This window comes from Gavia stellata, chromosome 1, assembly GCF_030936135.1.
Source record: "Gavia stellata isolate bGavSte3 chromosome 1, bGavSte3.hap2, whole genome shotgun sequence".
Taxonomy (NCBI): domain Eukaryota; kingdom Metazoa; phylum Chordata; class Aves; order Gaviiformes; family Gaviidae; genus Gavia; species Gavia stellata.
Window position 1 is genome coordinate 91,417,623 of NC_082594.1, and position 12,474 is coordinate 91,430,096.

General features: G+C 38.3%; 1 protein-coding gene across 4 annotated transcripts in view; it reads right to left on the reverse strand.

Moving 5' to 3' along the window:
* Window positions 1-12,474, reverse strand: part of DMD (dystrophin) — a 907,831-nt gene that overhangs the window by 20,751 nt on the left and 874,606 nt on the right. For all 4 annotated transcript variants that reach the window (XM_059827200.1, XM_059827195.1, XM_059827214.1 and 1 more), the window contains 4 exons: window positions 12,186-12,251; window positions 8,876-9,034; window positions 831-1,074; window positions 347-470 (listed from right to left, as the gene is read on the reverse strand). In XM_059827200.1, the coding sequence (XP_059683183.1) occupies window positions 347-470; window positions 831-1,074; window positions 8,876-9,034; window positions 12,186-12,251 (593 nt within the window). The remainder of the gene's footprint in view (window positions 1-346; window positions 471-830; window positions 1,075-8,875; window positions 9,035-12,185; window positions 12,252-12,474) is intronic.

Genomic DNA, 12,474 nt, shown 5'->3' on the forward strand with positions numbered 1-12,474 from the left:
ATTTAATACTACGTACACTTAAATCAGCTATGTCATGCTTAATAGCTGAAAGTCAGTTTGAATAAAATAGTTAGCTTTTTAGTGACACTTGTTTTCAGAAGTCAAGCCCTGGCTGAGCTTCGTGTTTCATGTCAAAACATCCATGCTACTGTGTGCATCATGATCAAAAGCCTGAACGGTAATGAAGATGTAAACAGCCGGATGACATTGAAGACCATTGCAAATGTCTACTTCGTTCTCATTTGAACTAAGAGGAGAGCAGAGTATTTTCTGTCTTTAAGGACTATTTTGCTGCAAAACAGGACTGTAACTATTTTTTATGACAATCTGAACTTTGTTATCTTACCCATGGTTTCTGAAGTCTGGCTGCCAACTACACGAAGAAGCATTGGCTGACTGCTGTCTGACCTCTGCAAAGAGGTAGAAGGAGATGATAGTGTTGTGCCATTCACCTTGGCATCTGCCTGTGGCTGAAAATTGAAGAAAAAAAGAAGACATTGTTATTAACACCTCTACAGTTGCACAAATCTTTGTATTGCTGTATTTTTTATTTATTCCATGAATACACAAAATTTTCTGTCTGTTTTTAAATAAATATATCCATGCAAACAATGGATTTGAATTCTGAATAAAACAAGGAAGAAGACTAAATAAGAACATTGAAACATGATTTCACCTTCTCACTTGCAGTCTGTAGAACAATTTAATATTTTTCTCTGACTAGCCTCTACAGAAACAATTTTCTGGTCTGTTCTCATTATTGGTAATGCTTCACACCCTGTTTGGAAGATGACTCTAGAGAGATCTAGAAGAAAGGCCTGAGGACTCACCTGCTCCAGCAGCTGCCTCAGCCTGTGCAGCTGCGACTCCAGCTGTTTGTTGTGATCCTCCAGTATCTGCATCCTTGCCTCCAGGCGGCCCTTGTGCTGGCGAAGCAGTTTGGCTTCTGCAATGAGCTCAGCATCCCGAGGGCTTTGCGGAGAAACCGGCATCATCTCTGGTGGGGATGGCAGTGGAGACAGTCCTTTGTGGTCATGCTGTTGCTTCAAACGGTCGTACTCTGCTTGCAAGTTTCTGTTGAGAAGTAACAAGGAGGTAAAGCTTTGCAAAGCCGAATAGGCAGTGCAGACTACCCTCTGCGCAGGGCAGTGAGAAGGCACCTCCTTTCATGTGGTGTGATGTGTCTAACTACCAGGGGCAGAGGCTCACCTGCACCGCCTGCCTTTCACTCTGCTGAATCCACGTGCGTGTAGGCTTACACCCCGCAGATTTGCACGGAGTTGATATTATAGGGACCTGTGATACAAGTATTGCCTCAAGACTCTCTGCGTCACCAGAATTCACAATTAATTCCCTTCCAGGGCACAATAACGCAGAAGGCTGGCTGGGCTCCAGACACCCTCCCGAAGCCCGGGTACGGTCTGTCCTGGGCTCAGCCCTCTCTTGGCTTCCTGCATTTTATCCTTCCTAGCAGAAGTTGGACTGCCTGTTCGCTTCCACGCATGAATACACTTGAGGAGTAATTAGCGCTAAAAGAGGACTTTGAGTGATCAAAACACTTTACAAACGCTAATCAAAGCGGATGCCACCTGGCCAGCCTATCTGTTTTATAGATGAGAAAGCTAAGACAGAAAGGCAGCCCAAAAAGTCAGAACCAAACACAGAACTCAAGAGTTCATTTGCAACTCTGCTGTTGTCAGTCAGGACACATCATTCTCCTCTCTTCATATTGTATTCGCAACTGCATTTCCAGCCTAGCTCTAAAATTACTAACCTAAGATGAGGAAAAGACAAATTAGTAGACTAATCTGTTAAACTACATACACTGCACTAACTTTTGGGGCCATAATTTCCACGTTCATTTGGACTGCCCTGTCTAGAGTGCTGCAGTCTACTGTAACTTTATGGCACTGCTAAGTTTGTTCTTTTATTCTGTAAAACTCCAGCTTTACTCCAGTAAAACACTCCACAGATTAATATGATCTATAGTGGTCCACGTGAAAAAAAATCTGCCAAGCCGGAAAAGCACAGGAGGTAAGAAACTGAAACCTTCTTAGGGATAACACAGTCCAAAAATGCAAAAATAATAACTTGTAACAGAAACTTTGTAGGCAAGAGATGCCTAATAAACTGCACAGGGATTTTGTTGCTATGATGTTCCTTTATAGCTTCCCAGAGGGGGGAAAAATGGCTTGACACTCTGGTAACTGCTTACTCATCACAAGCAGTGACCCAGATTTTATTTTTTCCAACTCGCTCTTATTTGAGGTTGTGAGAACAGGCACTTTTTGCCAGTTCTGCTTGCAAACCACAATACACACTGACAGTTTGGTCTGGAGGCTTAATAGCACATCAGACACCTTCCAATAAACTTTATTAAGCTCTGAAACATTTCTAAAGGTACATTATTGTGACCAGAACAAGAACTAAAACAGTATGCATCATTTCACATGGATAAGAAAGCAATGCCAAGGACAAAGACAGGCTACTGACTGTTCTTCAAATGTACTTGCGCCCCTCAGCAGCTGCATGATGGACGCACCCTAACCTATGACTGTGGCACCCCCCCCCAAACATGATCCCTAAGGGATGTCTGACCTACACGATCCCTCCTCTGCAGAAGTTTTAGAAGGATAAAAAAAATGGTTGATCATTCTTAACTTCAGGTTGTCCCAAAATTCAAGAATTCTTTCTCTAAAACTCACACAAAAAGGGAAGACTATGGAGAGGTTTTTTCAAAGAAAGTTTTTTGTTTTAATGAAATACAGAGTTTCAAGTCCATGAAAATGATCCAGAAAAAAGAAAGAAGGGCTATACTGGGTGTTGCCTTCCACATGACTTAATATCTTCTGATACTTCTAGCTGAATGAACTGGTGAATAATTAATAAAAATACAAAAGGGAATAGGAATGAGCATGACAACAGTATCATACATGGTCTTACTGCAGACTAAAGTTTATACAGGATTGATCATTACGCTGGTTTTTCACAAAGTCTGTAGATAGTGGCTGTCAAGTCACTACCCCATGAGGAATTTCCCAGATGTACAATACAGGCAATACTCTACAAACAGCAGACTCAAAAGTTTGAAGTGCTGTAAAGCAAAACGTAAAGTATCACCCTAAGAGAAATTAAATAAATGCACTTGGTCATATTTACAACATAATCAGGTATCTTGCTACAAAAAAGTCTACAATTATCACCTCAACTATCAATATAGAGAAGTCCTTCCAGTAACTATGGTATTGAGAAACAAGTGAGAACCAGGGAGTAATTCAGATAAGAATGCCTTTATGTCTGATACATAATAGTTAAAAACTCTGAAAGCCTACAGAAAAAATAAATTGTAAAGGATATTGCATATTATCCAAGCAGAGATATGTCTGAATTTGTGAGTTCTGTAATTAAACGCAGTAATATTGTCGGAACAAAGGAATGTCATTTTGAAGGAAGCATGTGAGTTTGCCCAGAGCACCTGTGTCACTGGGTTTTCCAGCTGCACCTTTTCAGTCCAGCTACACAGTCCTTAGTCCAGAGAACTGAGACTCAGCATAGCAACCACCTGCAGAGGTGTAAGAGTGATGTGGAGTGCAGACGATCAATAACGTAATAATAATTGGGATCTAAACATACAGGAATGAAGATTTGTATTAACATATGGGAAAAAACCTGAAAATAAAAAAAGAAAGAAAGAATTCGAAACCTGCTGTAAGAATATCCTAGAGGAGAGAAAAATCGGCTCTTATTCCTACCTCTGGAATAGTTTTAAGCTGTGCGGTGAAAAAGAATTGCTGCTGTAAGCCAGGCATCCAAGGCACTGCCCACAGCCCTCCGTGTAAAGCCTCTGTGTCCCAAGAAAAGGTGCTCTCTGGCATTTTCAGCATAAAATGGGACATAAGAGAAAGGGGAGGTAAAAGCTTAATCCTCACTAAATGAATCCAAGTAAGCAAGCACGGGCAGTACTGGGAAACCTAGCCTCCCTCCACGATAGCTCAAGCTGGGTGACTTTCACATCTGGCTGTCACAAACAAACAAAGCTGCTGCATCTTCTGATCACTGGAAAAATATATTCTACTTCAGTAAGAGAAATATTCAAAGAAAACCCCCATATATTCCATTTACTATGCTTGCATCTCTTTGAAGCATTCATGAAGAAAAATAACAGAGGAAGCACGCAATGTAACCTTGATTTATGCAACTGTAAAGAGCTGGATAGTAAAGAGCTCATGAGTTATTAATCACATCTATCATTGGCAGCATTAATTGCCTGGTGACAGAAATCCTAGTGGACCCCGTTTGCTGAGTAGTCCTCTCAGAGGCAATTGAGAACTTGTGAATTTGTGTTATATTTCATCTCCCTACAGAAAATCAGTGGTCTGAAGAAATAGACAAAGCTGGTAACTGAACCACCTCCCCCTGTCCCTCACTAGAGTGCCAGTGTTTACTCCCAATGCTTCACGCTCAGAAGATCTAGTTCCCCTTCTTCAATGCCAAAATAAATACCAAAAGGAGCCACAGCATGTTTAGAAAGGCATCACTTTCTCGCTGTTGGCTACTATACAGAAGGAACTTATTTGAGGAGGCCATTCATCAGCCTTCAGATTTGAAGAAACACCATAGCTGCATGGAAACAGGGCAGCTTTGAGATTCGGGGTATTAGTGCTTCTCCAGTGGCACACAGCCCACTGTGCTCCCAGTGCAAGTCAAGAAAGCAAAGGAAAGACAAAGAGCTCTGTCTGGAGATCTCATTTACTAAGTTCTTGTTACAGTACAGCTAGGAACTGGGAGGAAAACAAGGGGATGCGAGAGAAGTCTCACTTTTACAGAAGTATGTCAGTGATCTTGACTCAACTAAAATATTAGGAAATGTTCACTTTCTTTAGTCATTAAAATCGCAGGAAAGTATTTTAATTCTTTGTAAAAAGTTCTAAGTCTCTGTCACTGCAAAACCATATGCTTTCTATTTAATGCTAGTACAGTACATCCTAGTCAGTATAACCTATCCTACAGTATAACCTATGTAATGTACTGCTTTAGATAGACACAAAAAATCTGTCTTCTCTGTTTCTAAAATATATTCACAGGAAATTTCAAAATGTTTTTGGGACAGTTTTGTAATTGTGTTTTCTCTTATATTGCGATATAGTAATATTGTCTTCCATAGCAAGATTGCTTTATGTTTATTGAATACATAAGAAATGGTCTTATAACAATATTGCATGTGATGTAAAACTGAGCATGAGTCTGAAGGCCTAATACTCACATGAAACATTTTCACCAATTGAAAATAATCTCTAAAATGCTCGCATTTTAGCACATATAAATTATTTAACAGTCAAATTTTAGCCTTAAATTATTTAAGTAAGTTGTATTTGCAAGCCACAAAAGCACCAAGGTCTCAAAACGCTAGCAGATAAATAATGACTGACTAACAAGAGGTCCTTGGAACTGAAAAAAAACTCAGTCAGAACTGTGTCACAGCTAGGTTAGTTTGTAAGTCGGATAATACATTTCAGAAGAATTCAAAAGAGGCAACAGATCTTTTTAAACTGTCCAAAAGCAAAACCTTAGAATTACAATTTCAAAGAGTCTTTTTCATCTAAGTAACAAGTCAAGATGGAAACTGAGACCAGAAACTGCAGCTGAAAACCAAATGGATGTCAGAATTCAATAAACAACTCAAAAGAGACGAAGAAAAGTCAAAACATGATGAAAAAAAGAGAAGGCCTTTTTTGAAAAGCAGGCAACTGTGGAGAGCAGAAGAAAAAGAGAAATGACAATGAAGTGTTTTGAGTATCATGGTATTGCTTCTTGTTGGTACTTCATGCAGCTTTCCCAGGAGCTGCTGAGAAGTGACTGCACGTGCTGACTCTAATTGTAAAATAACACAAGATAGAGCAGAGAGCTAAATCTTCATTGTCAAAAATCATCAGAAGTGTATGCAACAAAAATTGCGTCAACACAGGCAGGAAAGGATGACTGTTTATCTAACACTGCTAGCTGCCCAGCCACCTGCCTTCCCAGGTGTAAGCATCACATCCAGCATCACATCCAGCTCTCCGGCAAGGAGATGCGCTCTGGCAACAAGACCTGAGGTATTTACAATGGAGATGAAACAATTCCGGTGCTCTAAGGCTGGGCTGAGGACTGGGCGGTCACAACATGATTTGCATCTTGTTCAGCTCATTTCCAAGCAACTCACTGAGTCTTCATGCTGCAGCAATAAACAATGTTTGCTCAGAGGGCAGTTTTAGGATCAGCATGGGAAGGAATATGTGTTCACCCACTAGAACCGGGTTCACACAAGGAATTAGGTCCCATGTTGTTGTTTATCTTTGGCAACAGCCAAAAAAGGTTTGCACAAACTCAAAGGAGGAGAAAGACTAGAGAATAGAAATCTAAAAGGACAACTGTTTTTTTTTTAGATAAGTTATCTGAAAGGCTCCTGACTGAGCCTGTCTGAATCACAGTTACCTGGCTGTGACAAGATATCAGGACAACGAGAACTTGTTCGGTTTTGAGCATGCGCCTCACATCTTAAGTTATTTATAGCCGTTCACAGAGACAAAAGTCATGATTTTGTCATAATCAATGAAAATCACAGCAGTGTGACCTCCAGATCATCCTACAGAAACAGGCCTCTTTGTCCCTGCTGCATTGAGACCTGAAGCATCCACAAAAGGCGAGGTTGCTTGTGGTGGCATCCCATCCGTAACTCCGTCTCCAGTAGTACAAATGAGAACCAACAGGCTATAACCAAGCTTACGGTCTACAGCTCTTGTTTAACCCAGGATTGGCAAACCTCAACACAGGTATTTTTAAGGTGTATTTCCTGTCAGAGAACCTTTAACATGCTATTCCTCATTAGTAGATGTCACATTAAATAAAGCTCATACTGAAATTTAAGGCATAAATCCTATGAAGGAATTTTTTAGCTTATTTAGGTGTCTAACTCCAGGTTATACTCATGTTCATATACCACAGTTCTAACCTAAAACGAGGCTCCTTTAAAAGCCATCCTCCTTTCTGGTGGGCAGTTTATTTTATATACAGACAGAAAAGCATTATGATTTTTTTCTCATTCCTAGTGCTGTCTAAAAAAGCAACACCCCTCCTCTGAAAACTAAGATATTTTTCTTGACCCTTCCTCTTTATTCCTCAGTCTCCAGTTTATTATTATTTATATGTCTGTCAGACATTGTGCCAGCATTTTTCATGCAGGCAGGAACATAATCTCCAGGTGTTTCCTCTGCTACTAATTCCTCACAGAAAGCAGTTAGATTTTAGCAGGTCGATCTTCAGCTTAACCTGGCCTGAAGATGGTGTAATCTGAATGCAGAGAGGGTGCAATGCAACCGGAAACACAAAGGCATGAGAAAATAATGGCGGATTAAAAAAGTAACTCTTACAGAAAATTATACCTTTAATGAAAAAAGCACATGTGAAACAAACTATTAGTTAAATTAGTTGCCCCTACCCCTGGAGATGTAGAGAGATAGGTCTACAGAAAAATAAAACCTGGTATTTATGGAGAACAGGCTCTTTCCTCTTCCTGGTTGAAGTGTATTACTTATACAGAAAAATGGACTTAATCTGTAGAGGAATAGCTGATGCACGTCCAGAAGGAAGCACAAGGCAGATCTAAATCTTCCTCCTATTCCAGGTGACAGAATAGCTTACTTCAGACTTCTCCATGCCAAAACCAACTCGAGCTGTTCTGCAAGTCCAGGCTCTGCCCTTTGTAAAGAAGTCCCAACCACAATCTCATGGAGATGGTGGGGTAATGGAACCACTATAGTTGATTAGTACCATCCAAAGAAGACTTATGCATGGAGAGATCTATGACACTGTCAACTCTTGCATTATTTTCTCGACATGCCTAAGGTCAATGATTACTGCATTAAACCCTCAATGTAAACAAAAGTACTTAGCTCTTAAACAAGCAAGAAAAAAGCATTGAAAATGCCAACAGACTTTACCATTAAAGCTGAAGATAGCAGAAGGCAAATAAAAATGGGGGGTTTTGTAAATTTAAATGATTTCTTATCTTACAGTCTAATTTTGGTAGTTCATGGTTGCAATTACGAATCAGCCAGGGTCAAGGTCTGCCAGTTTTTATGCCAATGGCCCAAGACTCCAGAGTACCATAGAAAGAGGACTGTAGTGTTGTGATGCTGCAAGAATCTAGTTGGGGTTTTTTTTGTGATAACTTCAATTAAACTTGAAATTAAAAGTGGTAAATTATATTTGATATTGAAAGGCTAAAGAAATGGCAACAAATAACACCAAACAAACAGAAAGAAAAGAGGACCCAAGTTTTAACCACCATGAAAGAACTCCTTTGTCTGAAGAAAATGCAACTTTATAACTCATTTTATCACTAAAAATTCTGTCAAAGTGAATTCCAGCTAACTGCACAGCACAATTATTTCACAGATTCTTTACTTCAAATGAATTGGGGTCATTTTAAAACCTCATGTATTCCAGTGGCCAACCTTTTTGAGAAAAGCCTGTCTTTCCAGACAGGGGTGCAGAAATCTGGACACCCTTCCCTCTAGTAATGGCAGAATAAAGTAACACTGGCATGAAGCTCATTACTATCATAGAAATAAAGGAAACGGCAGAACAGAAGGAAATATGAAACACAGCCAGCAGAGCTTGTCACAGCTGGCACTATGAGTATTGGGTGACCCACATATGTCTTTGAAGCTTGCCATTTTGGAGGTTTTGTGACAACAACAGTGCTGACTCATCACCGCACTGGAAGTGGGAAGGAGTTAACGACGCTATGATGTCAGACTCATAGAGAGAAAGCTTTTGTTTGCCCCTGCAGCGCACACACCTGAGGGCTGCAGCAGATGGTGGCATCACCCACCTGTTTTCCTCCTCCAGGTCGGCGAGGATTCTCTCCAGTTCCCCTCTTTCCTCACTCTCCAGAGAAATCAGGATCTGGGCAGGGCTTCGGGGCTGGCTCAGGGGGGACTCCTGGTTCAGACTTTGGCAGTAGTGCTGGATTAACAAGTGTTCATCATCGCTGGAAAACAGAGGAAGATAAAACAGGCTGTTCTTTTCCTCATTTTTACCTTTGCAGTGAATATGAGGAGATGATTCACTCCCAGTCTCTCATCTCCTACAAAGACATTTGCTGAAATCCTTATAACTAACAGCAGAGCAATGTACCTTAAAGCAAAATCTGCTGAACTGTTTCACTTAGTTTCTGATAATTTTCCTTCTCTGCAGAGTTCACCTCTCTTCCCCTCTGCTTCTCAGATACTTAAAGTCAATTTTTGCCACAGCTGACAACCTCAACTTTCCTCTTTTGCCTAACTTCTATTAGGAATTTCCTTGAGACAAAAGGCCATCTTCTGCTGCCTGATCTGTGTTGTGGAAGGGTCATTCAAGCAAAGGTAAGGCATTTATTTTTACACCTACAAACTCTCCTTATATAATAAAGATGTCCTGTATTTATCTATTTTTATCTATCAAGTTGTAAATGAGGTGAAATAAAAAAATATTGAATTAATCTAACGAAATTATGCTATTTTTCACTATGGTTTTTTTTTTTAAATTACAAATTATGTACACTGTCAGAATACAAATACATTCTCTTTTGTACATATGATCTCTTTCTTTATTCCTATTGCCTGTGAACCTGTCCGGCATTTGAAACAGAAGCATCTTGGGAAGAGAAAAGCAAATCCAATTCTGAAGACCTTGACCACCTCCCAGAATTACATGGGTGTTTTCGGTGCTAAGGAGATGCATCCAGGCCCTAAGCTATGCAGCTAACACCAGCAGCAACTGTGAGAAACCATGGAAGGTTTCTCTTGACACTACGAGTCAAGGACAGAAAAAAATGACACTGCTGTTGGGAATCTTGTTTTTCTGGTAGTACTTACTTGTAACAAAATAATTCAGTCTAGTTTTTTTCTGTTATGTTTGTAATCCAGAATTTAAAAGGCATTTTGAATAGCTGTTATTGTTCAAAAATTCAAATTTTCCTTGTTTCCATTTTGTTCCTGAAAACGTTAACGATGCCATTTTATAGACTTCAGGAGTGGTAAAGCAACATAGAGCACATTAACATTAGCTCATAAAAGGGAAATATTAATTATTCACATCAGCCATCCTTTCCTTTTTCTAAAAAAAATTTTAAAGGCTTGCCAATTCCTAAACTTATACTTTTCATGAAACACTTCAACTGTGATTTCCTTCAAACAACTGCTCTGCATTTATAAATATCCTTACACATCTTAAATGAATTAACAGTGAAAAAGTGACATAACTATTGGAATATAATGTCACTTTGCAAGACACACTCTTTTTGTGTGATTTTCAGCCTGCACATATTTTGTATACGTAATTGTAATGACACCACATCCTGAAATGTTTTGTGTTATATATACACTTTATCTCTTTATTTTCTTCCTTCACTCTCTCCATCTATCGCTCTAACTACAATTATAAGCCCGATAATCCAAAACACATAAGAATGTCAACAAATAATACTTAAGCATAACCTGACAAACAAAACTGAACGAACCACAGTTGTGAATTCATGGTGAGCTTTGGTTTTGCTGCAATTTGTATCTGGGTCATATTTCTTCCAAAATTCAGAATATACAGATTTATTTTCATTTTAATATTACAAAATGAGTAACAAACTGGATAGTCAGTGGTTAACTTATTAACTGAATCATATTAACACAACTTTCAATTAAACAAAGAATGAATTGAACAGTAAGACCAAAGTGTAATACAAAAGATACTGCTTATGTATGATCTTGTGACTAAGGACACTGAAATATTACAGTGGAGACAACAAGAAATTCCATATATAATAGCATTACTGCTATCCATAACAATACAAAACTGACATACAACTTGGAAACAAAGTTTTCATTAACTGCATGAAACTATACTGACATTGCATATGTATTAGTTTTGAGCTGTCATTTTAACCTTCTCCTTTTTGAACCAATGTATTAAAACAATGTACTTGGTTGAACAAGGGATTTTCTTTCGAAGTTGGTAGGTAACAAACCTACCAAGTCAAAAGAGAAGCTATTTCAAAACAAAGAAACAGCTTTATTACTGACCAAAAACACCTCACAGGCTCACAACCAACCTTATAAAAAACTAATGATTTGGAATCTCAATTTAAGTGAATGAAAACTGGCCAGAGTACTGTGCTTTAAAGGAATGCTACAAATTTAATAAAAAGAAAATTTTGTCTGAATTTTCAAATAAATCCACCCCTTAAACTGTGGTAAGGATGAGATTATGTAGAATAGAAAAAAACACTTTTAGAAAAGTTGGGATTTGAGTTTTTTCATATTTCATTGATTTAGAATCTGTGCTATGGCTTCTCTTACACAGTTAATTAACTAAGACCAAATTTTCAAGCATGACAATGACTTATGTGCTTCTATCCTGTTTCAGAAACAATACTCACAGTTAGTTTTCTAGTTCTATGTCCTTTCATTCAGAGAATAAACAAGATCAAGAAAATCATGAGAGGAGAAATGATACGTTATCATGCCAGAAAACCACAAAAAGGTCTTGGTGTGATATTAGATTGAGCTACTTTTTAAAAATTAAAACTTTTATTTATGACTTTACATTTGAAGTTGTACAATGAATGCTTGTCAGTGATCTGTGCAACTTGAAAGTTTACTACTTCTAATATTTCATGGTGAGGATGAGTCCCTCCTGGCTTACACTTGCAATGTATTCCTGGTATTTGTAGACCAAAGATTTCTGTTTAGCCCCACTAACCTTCTGAATGACACTTTGCCCACAACATTTTCTAGCTTACAGCAATTTAACCATGATTAAGCTTGCAGTTCAGATAGAAGGGTTATTTTCTTACTTTTGCCCTTAAAACGCATCAGATGATGAGCATTTTTTCCAAGTAATATGGGAACTATTTGCTGAATAAATCAATAATTTTTCTGAAGAAATTAGTGATTTTAATTTTGAAGGTATCAATCACCTGTTGCATAAATTTGATATTAAGCTATAAGCCATAAATCTAGACACTATGATACAAACTGAAAGAAAATGAGTTCATCATTAAATTGAACCAGATGTGGTATATGGCCATGCAAATTCATGAATTCATTACAAGTTATTAACTTTCACAAGAAAACACATGTCAAAAAATATTAAAACAGCATACTTACATGCTCTCATTAGGTGAAATGCTATCGTTTAGATAAGAACCATTGGTGTTCTCCATTTCTGCTAGCCTGTGGAAAAAGAAACAATACTCATTAAAACCAATTGTTTTCCAGAAACTTTATTTGCTCTAACATTCCTGAAAGAATTAAAGAATGTGATGTTTTTGATTAATTTGAAATTCAAATTAATTTACACTCGCTGTTGATTACCAAAAAGTTTTTCAATAAGCTATCGCAAAGGATTGTTTATTTGTTACAATGACCTGGCTAAACTCAATTCTAAGTTTTCAAC